The following is a 23094-nucleotide window of genomic DNA, read 5'->3' on the forward strand; positions in this document are numbered from 1 at the left end:
ATCAGATGCAGAAAACAAAACCAGTGACAACTTTAGATAACCAGACACAGCTTTTGATAAAAAAAAATCACAGACAACAGACGTTGAAAATTTTGATTTTTTTAATGCATGAATTAATGAACCATTTATTTATATATAAAAAAAACCGCTGCGGGCGCTACAGCGTCCACAAATAAACTAGTTTCCTAGAGTAGTTCCTGAGGAAACTCGCGATGGAGTTCATGGTTTGAATCCCAGGAGGGTTTTTTTTGATAAATTTTAATAGTATCTGAAACAAATCTAGGAGAAACTCAAATAAGTTTTTTTTTCCAAATGAAGTGCATAAGGAATTTTTAAAGTGAAATATTTTTGAAATTCTAAACAAATTTCAAATAAAGTTTTGAAATAATTTCAGACTTAAATACGGAAGATATTCTGGTAGGAATTTCTGGGGGTGTTTTAGGAGCAATACCTTAGTTTCCTGAAGAACAATTCCCCCATTTTCAGAAAAGTATCTTTATATTTGGCCAACAATATTTTGAGTAGAAAGGGATCTATTGGCCCCCAATCGTCGCTTTTTGTAGTAACATGCATAATTATGTACAATGTGTAACATATCTATAAAACATTACTTCTACGCCGTTAGCTAGTGCCGTCCTCCGCTGGGATACCTTAGCGGGTTTTTCCAAGTCCGCCAGAAAGTGCTTCCGTGGGCATGTATGAAGGTTTCAGCTATCCGGACTAAGAATAAAGTTGAGGGAATACTCCATCTTTAACCGGAAAATAGTTAAGGTACTCGGAGTCTCCATAGATCGTGACCTCACTTTGCTGCCGTGATTCTGTGGAGTCAAGTTCAGCTGCAGAACTAGAGTTAATTTAGTTCGAACTTGGTCCAAACCACACAGGACCAACAACAGAGCGCTTCGGCTACGAAATGGTCAGGCTGCTTATCCCATTGTAAACTCATCGATACTCTGCCGCCTACCTTCAAGCAGAACATTAGAGCCGTTTCTGGGTTACTACCATCCACATCAGTAGATGCTGGCATCTTGCCATCGTTTGCAGGCAGAAATCTGCGTCAAAGCTTCCTCTCTCGCCGGATGGATCGTTTTCGGGCCGTGGAGTCGGATCCCGGTTACAAAAATGGATTGTTGAAAGACTGGAACCGCAGTTGGAGAACATCCACTAACACGCAACTCCGGTATGTAAAAAGCATCACCTCTTCCTGGACAGACCTCCACAATATGGGTGATCAGTAGGTCACCCCCGGCCGAAAATCGGTCACACCAGGGTCTTCCACAACTTTGGGCATTAGCTTCCTAACACCCTGTGAAGACTGCGATGTTCCTAACTTCTAACTTGGTTGAACACTACTTCTGCCAGAGTCCAAAATACCAAACACACAGGAAAGCGTATGGGATACTCCATAAGTATCAGAACGTTCTTGCAGATGATACCACCAGTATCGCCAGCCTCAGCCAGCCTAGACACAGCTGCCTGTTGGGCTGAGTAGTTCTCCTGTAAAACCCAGTATCAGAGGCTTTATCCAAGGCTGTAATCTCCCTTCCCCCAGTGAGCAGACAGCCCGAGAACCACAATTCAGGCCTTAAGTCTCCTTCCACTTCTTCTACTCTGCATTGTTACAAAACGGTACGCCTGGAAGCCCCGAATTGTTTCGCATGACCAGAGGAAAGTTGGCCAATTTTTTTTTGCGCTTGCATGAAACAAGAGTTAGTATCGCAATTATTATCTAACTGCACCAACATTAACAGATTGGCAGAATTTCAATCGAAAGATGGATTGCTCCCTGGTTAGACGGTTTTCACATAACTTCGTTTCGTCTGATGTTCCTTTTGATGTTTAGACCAGTTCCCTAATGGACCAAATTTTATCCAATGTTATACACAGAAAAAAATTCCATGGTAACGGTTACTATTTTGTAGACTACGCCATGTTTTTAAAACAACCACAAATTTTCAGTTAAATTAACCACGGATTCGGACAAATTCACCACTGATTCAGTTCATGCAACAACATTCCACCAGGACTAGACCTGTGCGCCGAAGTATTTGTGAACGGCGGCGGCGTGAGGCCTTTTTTTACACCGGCGGCGGCGGCGTCGGCGGCGTCACGCCGTAAGCAATGTTCGGCGGCGGCGGCGTGAATCGGCGTGAAGAATTTTGAGCAGAGAAAAAAAGTATCACACAGCAAGGCATATGATGCTTTTTATTATTTTTTTTGTACAATTACTAGCTACTGTCAGACTAATGGGGTGAACATCCTAATAGGTGTAGCTTGTATGTCCACAGCAAAAGTTTACATCACATCCTCCACTAGGACATTGCCGCATCACAGCACATAAGTTCATTGGAAAGTAATTTGGATACAAATCCAGAAATTCGTTTGGAAATTCCTCAAGATATTCCTCAGAAAATTCGAAAAAGGAATTCTAAGAATTAATTAAGATGTTCCCTAATGAATTCCTTCAGAACTTCCTCTAAGAATTCCTTTGAAAATTTGGGTATTTCTTCGGAAATTCGTTCCGAAATTTCTTCAAAAGTTTCTTCAGGAATTTCCATACAAATTACTTTAAAGGGATTGCTTCGGAAATTCCTTTACGGAGTCTTTTGGGAATTTCTTTAGAAATTCATTGGATAACTTTTTCAGGAGTTCCTTTGAAAATTCCTTTAAGAATTCCTTAGAAAATTCGCATGGAAAATCTTTCAAGAACTTCTATAGAAATGCCTACGTACACTGTTTTAGGAATACAATCGGAAATCCCTTTGGGAAAAAGTCTTTGGAATTAGACTTAGGATTTTTTTCTTAGAAATTCCTTCAGGAATTTGTTTTCGGATTTTTCTAATAAAAATTCTTTCAATAACTCCTTAACAATTTCTTTTGAAACTCTAGGGTATTCTCTCGAAATTTTCCTCTGGAATTTATTTAGAACTTTCTCCAGGATTTTTTTTCCAAATTTCCTTTAGGAATTCCTTCGGACATTCCTCCTGAAATTCCTTTAGCGACTTTTCCAGAAATTCCTGTAGATCTCCGAAAATTTTCTTTAATATTTATATATAGCTTACTGAAGGAATTTTCTAAGGACCTCCTGGAGGAAGTTCCAGAGGAATGTCCGGAAAATAAATAAAAGGCCTTTCCGGAAAATTTTCTGATGGAATCCCTGGATGAAAGTCCATATTAATTCCTGTGGCCTCTCTAAAGAGATTTTCGAAGAAATTCCTGGAGGAACTTCCGACTCTATTATTGAAGGAATATTCAAAAGAGAACCTGAAAAGATTTTCGAACAGAATTTTAAATGAAGGATTTTTTAGTGGATGTTTCAAACAAATAGCTATTGAAATTTAAATAGAAATTCCTATATTTCTCTAAGAATTTCTTCGAAAATCTGGACAGTAGTGAAACAAATTCAGTTTTGACTCTAGAATCAAGACTACATGCCAAGAAAAACTCCCAAAATATCGAGATTGCGGATATTCGGATATTCTCAAGAATTCCCTGGGAATTTACTGCAGGAGTTCCGTCGAAAATTTGTACAGATTTTCTCGAAAATACCTTAAATAATTCCCTAGAAAATATATTCAGGAATTAATTCGGTAAGACATCAAGAAACTCATTCTAGTATACCTTCAAAAATTCTGTCAGGAATTTCATCGGGAATTTCTTCAGGAATTCCTTCAAAAACGTCCACAAATGAAACCAGCTTTTTCTTTGAAATTTTCCTTAGGAAATATCTTAAGGAATTGTTCTGGAAATTCTTATAAAAAATCTTCTAAGATTAATTTTGACAATTCCATCAGGAATTCCTTCAACAATTCTTTTTGGAAACAGTTGTAATGGATTTGACGCGCCCTTCCTCAAAGAAGCCACCACTCGAAAAGCTCAAAAAGGATTGTGAATCTATTTATTAGTCTGTTTGATTACACTGTTGAGAGGAGATCCAGCGATCTTCACGTAAGTGTCTCTGCTTACGGGTCTGCTGCCTCCGTTTTTTGCTCTTCGTACAGCAGTGCATTGAAAGTAGAATGGTATTTAAATTCGACTGTAATATTGGGCGGCGCCGTATGCAGAGCAAGACTCAAGCCAGAATGATGGATAACTGTACACGAAACACATACTTTTGAAAAATTCCTTCGGAAATTATTTTAACAATTTCTCTGAAACTTTTCCGGGTATTCCATAAGACACTCCATTCCCTCGAAAATTCATCTAGTAATTCTTTCAGAACTTCCTCCGCCATTTCCTTCCAAAATTCTAGGACGAATTTTCAGATATCAGATATAATTTCCAAAGGAATTCCTTCAAGAATTTTTTTGGACATTCCTCCAAGAATTCCTTCTGAATTTCTGAAATTCAGAAAATCCTCCAAAAATTACTACGAAGATAGATCCAGAAATTCCTCAAGACTCTAAGCAATTTCCTTAGCTTCATTCCTTCAGAACTTTCTCCAGGACTTCCTTTGGAAAATATTTCAAGAAAACCCAGAAATTGTTTATCAAAATAAAGTATTGCGTATTTATTTATTAGTCTGTTGGATTACACTGTTGAAAGGAGATTTTCTCTATCTTCGCGTAAGTGTCTCTACTCTGCCTCGGATATTCATCTAGAATTTCCTTCGGAATTTTCTCCACCATTTGCTTCCAAAATTCTAGGACGAAATTTCGGATATCTCCGTACGAATTCCAAAATAACTCTAAGAATTTTCTTCAATTATTCCTTCAGAATTTCCTCCAGGATGTCCTTCGGACATTATTTCAGGAAATCCAAAAAATTTCTTTGGGATTTTTTATAAAAATAAATTGAACCCGTTTTTCAGAACAATTCTGGCAATTTAAGTACAAGGAGTGAAGGAAATGTTCAATTTGATGGGTCACGTGTCCCATCGTGCTCCAGCTCCAGAAGCCAAGCCACCATTTTTTGCATTCGCATATCACGAGGCTATCACAATGATACTCCATGCTGAGGAAAGTTTAAAAAAATCCTACCAGACTGGGAATCCAAATCCAACTTTCATAGAGTTGACTTGTAGCCGCAAATGTAAGCACTAGACCAATTAAGATATGTAACATTCAAACCTTTAAAAAGATGATGAACCACCTAATGCGACCAGAATGAGGTTACTCCACATGAAGTTACATATGAGATTAGAAGTTCATCGCTACGCTCGTTGATTTGTAGGTCTGTTGCCAAGAAGTTCTTGGATGACCTAGCATTTAACACGCCAATGCCGGTAAAAGTGACAGAGATAAAAACAAATCTGCTAAAGGTATAACAGCTATTTAATCAATGCCTGATAGGTTGCCTTGGTCCGGTAGATGCAAACGCAATACATATTGTGATTTTTGTGTTGGCCAATCATCGGCGTGAAATACGAAACTCGGCGGCGTGGAGCCAATCGGCGTATGGCGCGCCGCCGACACCTTGACCGGCGTCGGCGTACGTCAATAAGTGTCGGCGGCGGCGGCGTGGCGCGGCGGCGCACAGGTCTATCCAGGACCAAAGTTGATTTTTACTGCACGCATGGTAAAATCAAACGGGTTTGTTGTCTGCTGAAAATCGTCGGTGCGTATTCTTAAATTAACCCTCGGAATGGTAGTTTCGACCGCAACATTTTTTTGCGTGTAGTAATTAGTATTAAGTTCCATCTGTTTTTTTTTATTTCAAAACCAAGCTGGGCTGGACCTAAAGGTGGCATCTTTGGCCTCCTCCCATTAGGGCTAAGTTCCCTTTTTGGTATCAGCATAACTGTGACAAGTAAACTGACATTTAAAGTCAAAACTCACAACCGAGTTCAAAACTTTTCATATATTTCACGGAGACACTGAAATCAATGAAAGTGCTTCCATCTGTTGCACAAAAACTCAAACATTAATACTATTTTTGAAGGTTTTTGTTTATCGTGTATCGAGAATGTAAATATAAAAAAAGAACACAAACGTCAGTTGCACGGCAACACCATCTGTGTTTTTTGTTTCTGCAACGAGATTGATTCGTGATTTCTGTTTAGACATATTTTTCTGATAGCTCCTTACTTTTTTCTTTAAAACTCTGTACTCCTTCTCTACAATAACAAGTCGCTCAATAGATTTAATAACTCGTTCAACATCCAATGCGTAATCATGATCATGGACCAAATAATTATCGCGTGCTTTCCTTGTATTTTCGTTAGTATGGTGTGCTTCCTGATCGATGTCAACATTTCCCAATTCAACTTCTCTAGCAACATCAATTCCGTTATCCTCATATTCGTGGCCTAAATTCATCTAAGTTGCTTCTTCGTTCGATGAAACATATATTGCAATCGAAGTAGATATTACTATGATATGGAAATGCTAATATCATCTTCCAAACTTGGACGTACATGTTCATGATAGCATTAGAGGCGAAAGTATAGAATTGATAGTTCCGTTAGGATACGGCAGGCATGAAGAATGTTTTATAGAAGTCGATTTGAAAGCGAGCGGAGGGCAATATTTGTGATGGCACATATCGCACGACCTTAATTCTGCCAAGCTCCCGTATGAAGGGGGAGGGAAGAATATCAGTGTGGAAGCTGATATATCTCCACTGGCAAAAGGAAGGTGGTTTGACTTGCTCATATGCCATCGCGTGCGGAAGGATTTGCTATCGACGAGTACTGTCCCCAAATTTCTAATATGACATCAGCATTTAGTCGAATAGGATTTTTATTGCACAGTTCTGTTTTCTCATTGCGTCCGTCTCGTCGCAACCAACTTGGCTGCCTCGGAGAGAACAAAGCAGAGAAAGGCACACATATGAGCAAGTCAAACCACCTTCCTTTTGCCAGTGGAGATATATCAGCTTCCACACTGATATTCTTCCCTCCCCCTTCATACGGGAGCTTGGCAGAAGGAAGGTCGTGCGATATGTGCCATCACAAATATTGCCCTCCGCTCGCTTTCAAATCGACTTCTATAAAAACATTCTTCATGCCTGCCGTATCCTAACGGAACTATCAATTCTATACTTTCGCCTCTAATGCTATCATGAACATGTACGTCCAAGTTTGGAAGATGATATTAGCATTTCCATATCATTGTAAATCGTTTAACTTCACGTAGAAGTAACACACACGAAATCATTAATTTAGTGTAGATATTACTGCTGCAGGATTAACTGGGAAAAACGATGGCTAAAGCTAAAATGGATTTAGCGAGTTGCATCGAGTTAGCGAAATGCATCGAGCAGATATGACTGCTCTTATTGATACCCTGGTTTTAACAAAACTCGGTCCAGGGTCTCACTTCCTTAAACATAATTTATTATTATACGCACTTCATTAAATGGAAATAAGATTGGTAAACATCTTGCTAATTCACTTTTAAAGAAACTGTTTTAGGCTATCGTCTTTTATGAGTTGTTTGCAAGGTGCTCAGTTGTTATTGTTTTATTTTATTGACATTTCTTCAAAAGATGATCGATTATAATTAACCGTGTACTAGTTCTGTTTTTGTTCACTTGGGGCGCTTATCGTGTCTCCGTAGAATCATAGAAGTCGGGTATCTTGTTGCTTCTTGCCATCTTTGCATTAATACAGTTTGGGAAAATATTTTTTGTAACTAAATAATACAATTTGGTGACACACACAACTGAGCAACGAAATGGAAAAAAAAGTTCCCTGATGCATTTCGACTAACACGGATGAGTCGTCGATGTAAAGTCGTCGCTGGAGATTGAAGATCATGGAAGAGCTTAAATCAGCTGGATCAGTATCTGTGACACCGGCTGTTCGGCCTCCGCGGCAGTAATTCAAGGAATCGCACATTTGAGGGAAAGCAAAAGCCACTCTTCAATGTCACGGAGCGAAAGTTGAAGAATTTTGGACGCGCATTCCGACTATTGCGACCCTTCAACAACGTGATCCCCAGTTTATGTGCTGAATGAGAAGTCAGAGGCTAAGGACCACAATAAGCTGCCGAGCAGACGAATCGGTCGCTGTTGAAAATGGCAACCTATATATCGGTTGACGTGGGCCTAGAGAAGATAATGGGGAAAACCATTAGAATAGTTACATGACTCATTACATTTTAATTGCAAAACCGCGTACCTTTACGGGAAGGTTGAGAAGTAGATGTTCATAAACATGGCCCTGGTGTTCGCAGGAAGAAAGATCGAGTCTACAGGCTAAAACGAAGCATTTTCAACCTGAAACAATCATCCCGATATCGAAGTTAACTAACTAACTAACATAAATATTATTGATAATTGATTAATTCCTTTTAAACCGAACTCCAAAATAAACTTGTCTTCACTGCGTGGTTTTCAATCGCAGATCAACGATATGGAAGTCAATAGATTTTATCGTTTAAATGTTAAACTAAATTATTGCCTAGTGTTATAATACTGATCTCTGAAGAAACATCATAGTAACACCATCAAGCAGACCTCCAACGTATCGATGTTGAACTGCCTAGAAAATGATATTTATCTAAAATTTCGCAGAGATATCATACTTGAATGAGTTAGCATACTTAAATGTTAGATTTATGTAAATTAGTACTACTAGCCAATAACTCCAAAATAAAAGCTTTGTGAAAGCCACGTTTTTTAACTTCGTGAATTTCCGATATCTGAAGAGAATTTTGGATATCCGCTGTGAATCCGCTGAACGCAATACAAACCACCTTGCCTTGTAATTTTTTTATTTACAAATTTATTCTTCACACATTAACCACTCTAATTCCACTGACCTTCCAAATCAGCGTCAGGATAAAAAAAAACTCCTGGCAGGCCACAGGATCGCCAAGATGTGTGACCCCAAATGGTCGATGCGAAATGCGATAACAGCAGCTCTCCGTGGGTGCGTGTGCACGCCACAGAGATGTGACAAGAAGATGCCGTGTCATGGCTTGCTGCTCACCGATTGACACGATGAGGTATTAATATATAATCACACGCTGATGGTAACTTACTCAAAACCCACAATGGTGGATATATTGAAAGCAAAATATCATTAAAAAAATATCGTATATCGAAACAAATATATGTATCAATATTCTAATACCACCTGGCTTAACATAAATTTACAATGTTATGAAAAAAAATAATGTTAAAATGTACATTAAGTGGAAGAAAATGATTTGAAAAATATAATGGAGGTAACCACTTTCCCTTCTGGTGCTGGTGCTTTAACCAACTAAACTACGAAGGACCTCCGTCGGCCTTCGCAACCTAGCGGCTAGTGAATGAGCTCGAGATTCCCAAATTGGACGCATAGTCAAATCACTCATAACCCATTTCTCAAGCCAACAGTATTTAGAGTCTCTGGCGGCTACACACATTCTTCATCAGCAACTGTACTGATCAAGTGAGGAAAATTATTTAAGGAAATAACATTGACTCAACTACTAAGCTATTTCTTGTTGATAGGACAGCCTAGATCTAATAATCTCAACTCAAAAAATTCGATTCTCACTACCAGATGCGAAGAATCTTATATCTTTGCATTAGATATTCGTAGAATTTAAATTGTTCAGATAAATGAGAAAAAAATAGTAAGAGAAAAATGCTTAAATGCAGTTAGCAGTTGCCAGTTGAGAGTCAGCCATTCGAAATCCAAAGTGCCAGGAAAATGTACGCAAAACATTAGCGACTATGGGATATTTTGGTAGTCGAGAGAATGTTATATTGTTATATTTCCACCCATGACTATCGCCTGCGATGTGAGCATTCATTAAAACGAACTTCTATCAAATGGCTCCATGTGCTACGTATACCAAATTTGCCCAGACACCTAACCGTCAGTATAAGATATTCCCATGAGATAATCCATAAAAAAAACTTCACTTCTAATAGCCGAGTGGAGTCCTCCTCCGGGACAGGTTCCAAATCGTAGTCGAACAAATCTCACTCATAGCTTGTCTACCATGTGCCCCATTGCCTCGAAAACTGATAAAACACGATTGTTGCGTGACAGCAGGAAATTAACCAAAAGAGTGTGGCATCCTGCAGGCCACACGGTAGCGATGTGGCTTTTAGCGTAATTTGATAAACTTTGCCGACAGGCGTTGCCCGCCGACGATGATGGGTCGCGAAAAACGTTACCACTGCTAAAGCCATTTGACTTCTACAAGACCGATTGGCGACGACGAGGGCAACGAGACAGCCGCAAAGTGTTGTCGTGCAAAAACTTTACACCTGTCCTACAACCAACGGTATACGAAACGAAAAGAGCTGGATAAGGTACCTACAGAAATAGTGTAATTTGAGTATAGATCAAACAAACTAAGCTCACTCTTGTTTGTTGCCATTAGTAGGATGTTTGCCAAAAAAAAATGTTTGGCCCCGATATGAATCATAGCATTGCCTGTAAGTTGTCGTGATGACTTTTCGTGATTGCGAACCGTTAATCCCATGTTGGATTTAGTGGTTTATGGGTAACCGCGTTCGCTAGTTTAATCAATAACCGTCATCAATCGAATGAACAAGACAAACTTTATGTGCATATAGAATGTTATATAAATCATCTTTATTTAGCTCTCTTATATTCCTTATTAATAATACCACCACAGTAGTTTTCGTCGATTGCCAAAAGCGGCTTATGCCCTTCCACCAGTGTGTCAAAACCAATAATTTCGAAACAGTTCTCTGTCAGATCGGTATCGAGAGCAAAATTCTCCAAAGCAACCGCCACGCAGTGATCTTTATCGATCAGAGATTCTTCGAAACGCCAGTTCCTTAGCAGCTCATCATTCAGCGTCAGCTTACTATCACAGACAACTTTCGTTGTATCTAGCACCTTGCCTCCGATCGAGAAGCTTATCTTCCTCAAATCAACCGTAATCCCAACGCCAATGTTTTTAACATAGCTCTCCTTCAAACACCAATTTCGCATAAATGCCTGCAACTGTTCCGATTCGCTCGATTGCCCCTTTATATACCGCCACTCGTCATCGGAAAAGTTTCGATTCATCAGCCTGAAGAACTCCCCCAACGGTTTTCCTCCGCTGTACTCAATTTTCATCACATCAACACCTATCTTTGCCACCCGTCCATCTGTCAACCCATCCCCAGCTGTCACCAGCCCTGCCAGCACCGAATAACGCCCCTGATGTGACACGTTGAAATCGATCACGTAGCCTTCGTTCTTCAGGAACGGTTTGCCCTTCAGATCTCGATCGAACTGGATCTCATCGTACTGCAGCCCAGTAGCCAGATGGACGAACCGGCGCATCATCAACCGCCCGATCAGCGAAGCGTTGAAATCATCGCGAAATACAAATTTCGCCAGCCGGGCCTTCTCCTCCGGCTGGATGCATGCCGTCGCCAGCAGCATATCCGTCAAGCTCGGTCGCCAACTAGCTAGGTCAAAGGCCCAGCGTACGTGAACACCATTGCGGAGCGACATGGTGTCGTTTTACATCCGACTTATTGCGTTGTTCTAGTACTGCAACGGTACGGCGATGGATGCTTCCCGAAAGCAAGGTGAATCGCGACGTTGGCAGATTAGTTTGTAAACATCCCAGCGAGGGGAAAAAACAAACGTGAAATGCTGGGTAATTGGAAATATACACAATCGTATAAATGACACACCGACCGATGATTAGGTGAGAACTCTGATAATGAATGGAAACCTGTTTGACAGCTGCTAGAGCTGCCAACTGTATAACTTTGAAATTTCGCTGGGAACAAATACAAATGAAGCCCCATTTACGCTAGTGTGCGTTTTGTGAGAATTTGAGAACAGAAAAGCGAAGAGCGGGCGAAAACATAAACATATGAAATGGGGAAGCAGCCAGTGTCATAAGACAGTAGAAATAAACCGCGAAGGCTAGTGGGACATTTTTTCTACACAATCAACGTAACGAAAAAATTGGCTAAGAAATAGAGCAGTTTGCATACACGAGTGTAACCTCATTCGTACGTTTCACTCTTATATACATTGAGAAGAAAGTAAACTAAAGAATGAAAGGTCAATTTGACCAGGTCAACATAATCTAATTACGCCAGTGTCGTACAAGATTCTGCACACGCTTAAAGTCATTCACACAATTTTGTGTTTCGTTCACACAAAACGGGCCTAACCTGGAACAACACATATTATGAGTAACTGCCATGTTACTCATTTTTGTGTAATTGACGGTGAACGATTTCTGATGAGTTCATTTCACACAGTGAGAGAGCGGTCGGAAAACGGACCTAACCTCAATTATATTTTTTCATGTAAATTGAACATTATCGCAACATTTTTATACTATTCCAGAGGCGTCCCCATTCAACAAGATAGCCTGTTAGTTAACGCCAGTGTCGTACAAGATTCTGCACACGCTTAAAGTCATTCACACAATTTTGTGTTTCGTTCACACAAAACGGGCCTAACCTGGAACAACACATATTATGAGTAACTGCCATGTTACTCATTTTTGTGTAATTGACGGTGAACGATTTCTGATGAGTTCATTTCACACAGTGAGAGAGCGGTCGGAAAACGGACCTAACCTCAATTATATTTTTTTCATGTAAATTGAAAATTATCGCAACATTTTTATACTATTCCAGAGGCGTCCCCATTTGTTTCGATATGACCAAACTAAAGTGCGATGTTTATAGTCGCACATTTTAGTTGTATCGTATCGAAACATAACGAAAATCCACAGAAAAAGTAATTTTCGTTGCGGTGCATGCCGGACGCAACCGCCATCATGGCGATCAAAATGGACTTGACAGTTCGAAGCAAAGTTTCTTACACATATTAAAAGAATAAAATACATTACACAGCGACTCTGCATGTCTTACACATAATTTTCACACAGATTGCTATTCTCTCGTGTCATCGTCGTCATGTGTGAAAATTATTCATGCGATGTGTAATTTACTTTAAGCGTGCAGGCCGAACAGGCCGCATAAATCACTCGGCGTTGAGAGAGTGGTAAACAGAAATCCCTCACACTTGTGAAAAACGTTCGCCTCTTTTCCACCAACCGCCACTGAATTGGATAACCAGCCGTGCACTGCTCCATTGAAGCAAAGATGCTGTCTATTTCCAACAGCTCAGAAGATGTGGGAGGATGGACCGGAAAGTGATACATAATTTCGTAAAGGAGGATTTCCACCTGGATAGGGTTGGCATCGATCGGAGCATATGGAATCGTGCAAATGGTGTTATTATGGCAACCGTAATCCGTAATCTAGCTTGTTTGCATAATTTGCAATCTAATTAAATGCTTGAAGAAGGAAGCGGCTAATGATAGTATCGGTTCCACATTTCACACTTTGAAATGATACCAGCTTATAATACGAATTAGCAGCTACTGAAGAATACAGCGTAGATTAAGCACTTGAACTGTGGCTCTTATATTGGTTGACATGCAGTAATGTCGAGAGCTCATTCTTTTACAAATCCTGTTTTACAAATTTTACAAACGGATGCTGGAGTGCATCAGTCAGTATTATAATGCTAGACCAACATTTGAAAAGGGCGGAATTCCATTAACATGAAACCGAGAAAATTGCTCTCCAAGTTTCGAGCTTGTAAATCAATTCCTATTTAGTGAATATTCAATAAAAATTGAACTTTTTGCATATTATAGATGAAAACTACCTTTCTCTTCGATGTGCTATGCCAAAATATGCAGCTAAGTGTATATTAGCTTCAGAAATGGAAATTACATGCACTACGCCCAAAATCAAAGTCTCACTGGAAATACGCCATGGAAATTAGTCCTGTTACCAACTGCCTGTGTTGTTCCGCCCAACGTTTCACCGATAAATTGCCTACTTTTAGGTTATTTCTGTACAGCTTGAACAGCGTAGCACGTTGTTCTCAAGAAATAAACCAATTAAAACATTAATTTCCAAGCTTTTCGTCATAGATAAAGAGAAAAACAGGTTTGATTTGGGGCCACGTCTGTTTTTTCTATATTGGGGTACATTTTACGATTGCGAAAAATTGAAAAACATCACTTTAAATATGATAGACTTGAACGTTAATATCTCAGGCGTTTCTCGATGGATTCTCTATTTTCTTGGACCATTCGATCAAGGAAGAGTCAATATCCAAAATATATTGATAATTATTTACTATTGATAATTTTCTAACAGGGGGTTTCGATAAATCAACCAAACCTATAAGTGCATCGCCTTGAAGTCAAATTAATGCAACAATAAGTTTAGTTCTAATCCTCAGTTTGCAGCCGTAAACCTTCAGCATTGATTACGGTTGTTGGAAGTGGGTGTTGTAGAAAATTTAAACGCAACGATACCGAGGGTTAATGTTGAGACTTTGAGAAGAGTAAAATATCATTGTACTAAAGACACACAAACTAAAATACAAATAACACTCATTACATACATGGTTCTGCATCACCTTTGCGTACAATCCCATTGGGCTGCATCTTTGAGTTTTTATATCTTTTTACAATCGATTCTACTAATTCAAATTAAACTAATATAAACAGCATATGGTGAATCACTTCTAGGGGTGACTGATTCTTAAAGAACGTCTCTCAAATAATTGGTCTTAAAGCTTGCCTCAACTCGGTATAGCTACTGATCCACTCACTGAAAGGCATTAGTAATGATGCTAATGTTTCATTTTCAATGGCCTGACTGAAGTAGATTTGCTTCCAAATAGTTTCATGTTACATATGCGCAAAACAGCTATTAATATACATGTTTGCCTTTCTCGTACAACTAAGTTGTACCGAAAGGCTATCATTTCACACCAAATTCGAACTTTTGATAGAAGTCCCGGAGACCCATAGTGTTATATACCATTTGACTCAGCTCGATGAGCTGAACAAATGTCTGTCTGTCCGTGTGTGCGTGTGTGTGTGTATGTGTGTGCGTGTGTGTGTGCACAAAATGCCATAAAAAACATTAGCCAAATTTTCACATAGAAACTCTTAACCAATTTTCTTGCAACAAGTTGCATACGACAGAGACTGAAACGCTGTTGATCACTATTGAATTTCATAATAATTGCGAATTGCAAAAAATAGATAATATTAAAATAGTGATGAGACATAGTCACATAGAACAATAATGTGTTATGAAAAATGCCTTGCATCTATGAATATTTTTAAAGTTTATCCGTGGCTTGCTCCCATTAAGAGTTCCATCGTACTATAAAGATGCTCGTGTTGCACGCATTTAGGCGTAAGTATGCTCTTCGTTCAGTTTCATAGTACTATGAAATTGTCCGAAAGTCAAAATTCGAACATAGGAAATTCGAGAAACTTTTGGCAGCGCCATCTGTCGTCTACTAGTGTAAATTTTCTATCATAACATTAGACGGTGTAACTGTTTTGCCTTTCTTGTACATCATCGAGGTGTAAGCGTAAAGGTTACATTTATTACCTTTTTGCGCGCCAGAGATGAGCCAGCCTCGGGCTGAAAGTCTCCTTAATAAAGACACAAAAAAAAGGAAAAAAAACAAAAAAGGCCTTTTTGCGCGAGAAAGGCACCATCACCGCTAGGTGGATTAATCTGGGTTTTAGGTTTCATAACGAAAACGCTTTTGTTAGGTTTCCAGTAAGGAACCAAAAAAGAAATTAATAAAATCTATTTAATTCTGATTTTTATGCATTATTAGGGTTTAATGGAAACAAACGTGGTATCTGATCACTTCTATGCTATTCCAGTGTACACATTGAACAAAAATTTAAAGGTACAGAGCTCTCGCGGGAGCTTGCATCTGATTATTTTAGAAAGGCGTATTTCCACTATAAACCTTTCAACAGGCTGATTTACGCGTCGTAACAGCAACAGCTACAGCAAAAGGTAGGAAATCCTTGTTTCGTATTTCTCATTAAAATATTCATTATTACAGCAAATATTAGTGAAAATGCAATAAATTGTGACTCAATATGAAGGATAGAGTAAAACCTACCTTATTCACACAAATTTCGCTAAGCTCCTATGCTTTTGTAAGAATAGCGTAAGAACCATGTTTGGTGAATATAACCAGGATGGAAATCCGCCATTTTTCAAGTATCTCAAAATACCTTTGACTGATATAAAATATTATTTTTTTTTTTTTTTTCATTACTATGAGCTAGTTTGTACCATATTCTATGCATTCAAACGAAAAACTGCAATGTTTACATTTTGGCTGTTCCGCCCTTTTCAAATGTTGCTCTAGAATGATCCGTGCAATTTATCGGAATGTTGAATCAATATCCCTAGCAGCACACATGTCCTACAAAGGTCGCCTTCCCTGTCTTTTTCATCATTTACCTGACTACAGTGGGAGTGAAAAAATAGAGCTTGCTGACGTTAATCATCTTTCTCTTGCACGCGCACGAAGGGGATAGGATTTGTTTTCATCGGTAAATGCTTCCGAAGCGTTTCCCGATGAAAACAAATCCTATTTATTCTGTGCGCGTTGAAGAGAAAGATGATCAAACGTCAGCAAGCTCTATAGAAAGGAGCAATGAATGACGCATGGAACAAGTTTCTGGGAAAGAAGCACTAGAGAACTTCATTTCGTCAAAGGCGAAACACAGAGTAGACTGTAAAAACGCGTAAATCAAATCCATGAAAGCCTATAAATAGTTTTGTTGGCGCCTGAGAAATCCAAACCATTTTCAAATGATAGATACACGAAAGTAGTAAAAAGAAGTTTGAGTGAATTTGAGATATATTTTCTCATTCTATGCAGACAAACTATTTCAGATCCGAAAACGGACCATTACGATCGAATTTAATCCACTTACATTTTTGATTCTATCAAAACAGAAACAGAAACGATGAGCATTGATAGTAAAGCTTTAATCAATGAACCAATGACGAGTATTTGAAATGACGGCCCTCATCAACCGGTCATCAAACCACAACTACCGACAGACCCACTCCAGAAATTTATATATCTTGATCCGAATAGATCCGGAGTTGATTCTTGTCTTGATAAGACTTGGTAAAAACACTATTCTTCTATACCTTCTATCTATTCACTCTTCATAAATAGGTCTCCTTTTTTATGCGACTAGGTCCGATATCGATCCAACCGCCGACCGCTAGTTAGCGGTGCTTACTTCCTACCTATTCGAACATATGCAGGTCATAGAGGCGCAAAAATCCATGGAAATAAAGTTCAACAGGCAAGAAGAATTTTAAATCTCCGCTCTTATATCGCTCTAAGTTTCAAACATGCAAAAAGAAAAAAGTTAAGGGCGTCTAATAACAGTTTTGCAAGGGCGCTGGGAGTCCACGCTACGGCTCTAAATGCAATACAATCTTTTAAATAAGTTGGTTATAGCATCTGGAGAACTGTTGAACTTCACTGAAATCCCCAAAAATATAAAGACTCTAATTCGCTCAACCGAATTTTTTGGCTTATTTAAAGTCAACTTTCCCAAAGAACCCATATTTTTTGACGCCTCTAAGCAGTTTTAAAGTTTAAAACAAAAATCGAAAAAGTGCTGTTTTTTAAGGATTTGCCCGATTTTAATTCATTTTTCAGGCCGGTTCACACGTGCAGCACTTTTTCAGGCTTAAAAAAATATGGGTTCTTTGGGAAAAATTTACCTTAAATAAGCCAAAGAATCGACTGAGACAATAAAACGAGATACAATTTTTAACGGGAAAGGTCAATTGTTGACAACATCTTTAACTTAGAACTCCACCACACTGATGTGCGGTTCTTCGATCATCTTGCCGTAATTTCCTTACTTAGGCTCTTCCTTCACCAGAAAGCTAAATTTCAATCCAGAAAGCTAAATTTCAATCAAGAAATACGACATCTCCTTCCGCATAGGTAAGAAATAGGACAATCAGTCTTCACTCAGAGATATCGAAGTTTCTTAACCCTTCCGTTACCAACCCCTCTTTTGATAACGAAAATGAAAATCATTTTGGCTGTAACATTTGTGTCTTTCAACATTTTGTATCGCAAATTTCACCCAAAGAAGAACGAACCTACCAACCTTTAAAATTATTAAATTTGATATGCCGCATGGTTTGATAATTTCCCAAAATTGATCCCTGAACCAGTACTCGATAAACCCGTCTACCGGTTCTAATTGGTTCAAATATGGTTTAGGAGGTACAAAACTACCGTAGAAGAACTTTTGATATCATGAAGTTCGATATGTCGCATGATGGTATTCGCCATTTTCCGTAAAGTGACCCCGTAACTGGTTCTGGCGGAACGTGTGGAATCCGGAGTACAGACCATATTTTGGGTGTTTCAATCAAATACCTGATAAAATTTGGCATAGTTTATGCGATGTTTCCATTCAAAATATATAAAATAATCATTCCCGAAGTATGCGTTCTAGAAAATCCAACATCCATTTTAAATCCGGAACCATGTAGACAATCCTATTATACAATAAAGATTATGAAACAAGAATAAAACGCTTATTGTTGGTCAGATTTGTGAAAAAAAATGTTGTTAGGTAAAAAAGTTACAGTCAAAATGATTTTTCCAAAAGGAGTTTTTAACGGAAAGGCTAAAAAACATCGAACTTTTTGAAAAAATAAAAACCTTGCACAAGAACAGTTTGATTTTCAACGTGGTCGATCAAACATTCGCCAACTAACCTTAAGCCAAAAACATCTTCAGTCAAGTCAAGTATGGATTGCAATTATTACGTCATGCTCGTTTGGCTACACTAACTGACAGTTCGTTTGGCTACACTCGCCTTCGCCTCAGCTCGTCTATGGAACCTATAGTGTCTATAGTTTGCAAGCTGTTCAATTTGTTAGGCACACTGTCCTCTCTGTCCACAAATGATATTTAAAGGTAGACTGATCAGAGCGTTCAGAAGAATTCAACGTGACGAAAACTACATGCCCTATACTCCTTTTTATTCTCGATTTCCAGAATTTGTCAGGTCTAGAACTATGAAATGGGAATATTAATGTGAAAGGCGATATTATTTAGATTCAACGTGTTCGATCAGAGTTCGAATGGGTTGACCACTTATCACCTGGTGTAGTAGGTTTAGATAACGGACATAGACAAGACTCTCAGTGGACAAGTGCGATTCACCTTTTTATTGGAGCAGAATTCAAACCCAGATTTAACAACGCATACGTCTTGTTGACTGACTCAGTTGACCGCACAGACGTGAAGCCTATAAGTGGTCAATTTGTTCCAAATTCAACGTGCTGCAATAGTTTCTGTGTCCGTTTACCAGCCGCAAACCATCCACAAAAATACGCATGATTGTACGTACATAGATGGCGTGAAAATAATTGCACTACAAACAACGTATTTACAAAGCAATTGAAATCGAAGATATTTAAATAAGGATTGGAATATGCAACATAGAACAGCTAGTCGAAACAATTCAAAATATACTACCACAGACAAACAGACATAACACATTGAACATTCACTCATCAAACTCATCGTCGTACAAACACTAACGACATCTGTTGATCTCAGTTAGTTGGGCAAATCACAAACCAGATGGCAGTAGTAAGCAAACGTCAAACTAGAGCAAATCCGATGTGCGCGCCACGAGTGATCGATTGGTCAACTAATGATTACTTGAATCGACCAGTAAATCAGCGAACGATGTGAATTTGACGAGTGTTATGTCTGTTTGTCTGTGATACTACTTGTCATAAGACGAGTTTGTACAATTCCATTTCTTTCCACCACTTGAATGTACCTTTGACAGATACGTATTTCGATCTCAACAGTGAGGCCGTCTTTAGTGGTTCAACTTCAAGGTCTACTTCACTGCAGACCAGGTATTATTGCGAGTCAGATCTTATTATGTATTTAAATTCAAAACTTTTATTACAGCTTGCAGATACTGCACTTACATTTCAATCATTGTGTCAATTTCCAGCTAACTTTGACGATTCCATTTGCTGATTCCTTGCATATTGACCAATGATTTTTTTTAATATTTGAAGGTTAAGATTTATCAATGCTACAGGACCATCTGATGATCTGATCTCGGAACGGTCATTCCGGAAACAGGTTCCCGTGATGCGTACAATGGTCACAAACTTATTCAACCCAGCAATGTGTTCTTCAAAATTCTTGGAAACATGTTTTGATAAGTTGTTGGGCAATGGTTTACCATCGGAACGGTTAACCTGGCAACAAATAGCCACAAACTATTACGGAGCTCTGACAAATTTGGTAACAAAATTCTTAGAATTATTTAGAAAACACGATTTTATAAATATAATAATTAGGCCATAGGATGACTTGACATCGGAACGGTCATCCAGGAAACAAATTCCAGTGGGGCTTAAAATGGCCACACACTTATACAAACGAAATTCTGGCAATATAGATGAAAAATTCCTGGATTTGTTTCGGAAACATTATTTCATAATTAGTTGGGTCAAAAAAGAGTCATCTCGTGGGACTTAAAGCTGCCACAATCTTATTCAGTTGAATAGCGAAGCGAAAGGATGATTTGCCATAGGAACGGTCATTCTGGAATAGATTCTCAAGGAACCGAATAGGGAATATTGCCACGGCTTGTGGTGAGTAAGTTTGTCGTCCCTTTAGGCCGCACATAAACCTGTTCCAGGATGACTATTCGGGTGGTCAGGTGGGCAGGTATTTCCCCCCTCTGGTGCGTTCGGCTGGCCTTGAGGGAAAATCTCCTTGACAGTTAAGGCCTACGGCCCAAGATAAGGTCCCTACTTTGAGTACACACGATTTTTTGTGCGGTTTGACTAATGACTTGGAAAATATAAAAAATAATCACAATCAAAATTGTCAGGGTTCCTAATAAACAAGTTTGTGGTCACTTCAGGCCCACCGGAGCCTGTTTCCAGGTCGCGACCGGTGCACCTTTCCAATGGCAAACGATTCTTTGGCCCAACTGTTTTTGGAAGCTTGTTGCTGAAACCATTCAAAAAGTGTTACTTAAGTGACACTTATATTGCCAGCTTTTCTTCTGAAAGAGTTTGTGGCCACTTTCATAGGCCTCAAGGGAACTAGTTTCAGGATCACCGTTCCAGTTGCCAACTATTCTGTAGCCCAAGTGCATTGCAAAACTTTCTTCCGGAACTATTCCATGAACTTTAAATCCCAAATGTTCTTGTGTTTCCGTAAAATAATTAACGAAGTTTTCTGGATTATTTTTACGAATAATCTTCGAATAATCATAATGCATGGACTCTATGAATCTGTTGCTATCGATTCTGTTTCAGACGTAGTTAACTTGGTAGATCAATTGATCTGAACTCCAGAACAATTTGAAGAGCATGAAACACCAGGTTTGGACATACTTTATTCGTAAATCATACCCATAGTCTTTACGACCCTCAACTGATCACTGAAGACCTATATAATCACCATCACGAGCTAGGCCAAAACCCCTAAATCTAAATAGTGAGGATCCATTGATACATCCTGATTCACAGTGTTATTATACATATTAAATATGAACTACTATGGTCAGATCTAAAACAGTCACGACCTTTGCCGATGGCAGCAAGTACCTATTTGGTAAGGGTCCTAGGATGTAGCAAAATATTTTGAGAACATGGGAATAGAATCAATAGTGGTGGCACCTAGCGGGGAAAAGCCGATTTTTATAATTAATTTCTTATAGGTCAAATCTCTGAGAACAAATTTACTAAAGAAATCATATAAAAATATAATACATAATTATTATTTTATAATTTGCATTATTTTTTTATTTTTATTTATACAGATATTTATTACATGATGATTTTATTGTGCCTTTCAACAAAATGACAACTTTTGTGATCATTTTTCAAAGCTCTCATAGATGTGTAAAATGTATCCGCAGTGCAAAAATCACATGCTATCAAAGCAGTCACCGCCAGAATCCATCACGTGGCGGCCAGATTTTCAAAAATATCAAAGTAGCTTATTTCTGGAGGTAGGGGAAAAGACGGCTTTGGCAGGTTTAGTTCTATTATTGGCAGGGGGGTTTTCGTCGACCAAATTTTATGAAATTTAGCCACAATATTCTTTGATACGTAAAGAATTTTTAGGCCAAATTTGAGCATAATCAGTCATAAAAACCCCCTGCCAATAATAGAACAAAACCTGCCAAAGCCGTCATTTCCCCTATGTTTTTCTTAGGCGACTATCTGGCGCTTATTTTTCTTTGTGACTAAAAATGAGCGGAGGAGTAGATTTTATTATGAGCGGTACAATATCTAGAAGAATATAAAAGGCGCAAGCGCCACCATGTCAAATAATGCTAAACCAAATTGATCACCATGTGAATAAGATTAGTTCATAGTAGAATGATGTCGAAGACATGCTTAACTTTTGTGTTACAATTTCTCAATTCTAACCAGGATTGCAACTGATCTATGAATAGATCACTGATAGAAGTATGTGCCGGTCCAAAGATCATCGTCGGTGGCGCGCGTGGGTCGTGAATTTGCTCGGCAATATTTTATTCGCATGACAATATTTTATTGCATTTAAATGTCAGGAAATATTCCAAGGCTTTTTCAGGATTTAATTTTTATCGAATTTTGTGAAAGATAGAATTTTTCGTAAGTAGATACTGAAGAAATTTCCAGTTTCCGATCAGAGAACTTTTCATGGAATAGAAATAATTTCCTTAAAAAGTTAAACAAAAATCCTAGATTGCTGACAGCATTTCCAGTAGATAATGAATTCAGTTAAAATTAATGAATATATTTTTGCCTTTCTCGTACAACAAAGTTGTACCAGAAGACTATAATTTCACTCCAAAAGTGTGTATGTGTGTAGCCCATAAATATTTTTTTTGTTAAACGCGTTTCATATGGAAGGGCTTGACAGATTCGAGTGCAACTGGTTTCATTCGACGGAGCAAATTTCCTAGTTGGACACTATTGTTTTTGTTTTTTAATAAATCAAGCAGTTTGGATTATATTTTTATTTTTTAATCAACAAAAACACAAATGCACAATGAATCATTAATCATTTTAGCCGTGGCGCAACCCAGGGTAACCCACGGTAAGTAATTTTTAAGCAACGTACTAGAATTGCACCAAATCTTTTTACCGCCGAAATGTAGGCAATAAGCACTGCATTTACAACATTAAATCGAATTCAACATATTGAATCGAGAAAGGCATCATCACCACCGGTGGATAAATTTGGGTTTTTTCCGTTTAAATTGAAGAAATAATCCCCTAAAAATCAAAAGGTTTTCATAGAATTTTAAAAGAATTTGAAGTCGTAAT

The 23094-nt window shown here is 38.5% G+C and overlaps 2 protein-coding genes across 4 annotated transcripts in view; both read right to left on the reverse strand.

Moving 5' to 3' along the window:
- The window catches only part of LOC134208769 (neurexin-4), a 98795-nt gene that overhangs the window by 42514 nt on the left and 33187 nt on the right, over positions 1-23094 (reverse strand). The gene's annotated exons all lie outside the window — the stretch shown is intronic.
- On the reverse strand, positions 10460-11627 carry LOC134214470 (L-aminoadipate-semialdehyde dehydrogenase-phosphopantetheinyl transferase). Its single transcript, XM_062693834.1, has one exon. The coding sequence runs from the start codon at positions 11360-11362 to the stop codon at positions 10484-10486; it is 879 nt and encodes a 292-aa protein (XP_062549818.1). The 5' UTR covers positions 11363-11627; the 3' UTR covers positions 10460-10483.

The sequence above is a fragment of the Armigeres subalbatus genome, chromosome 2, assembly GCF_024139115.2.
Source record: "Armigeres subalbatus isolate Guangzhou_Male chromosome 2, GZ_Asu_2, whole genome shotgun sequence".
NCBI classification, from domain to species: domain Eukaryota; kingdom Metazoa; phylum Arthropoda; class Insecta; order Diptera; family Culicidae; genus Armigeres; species Armigeres subalbatus.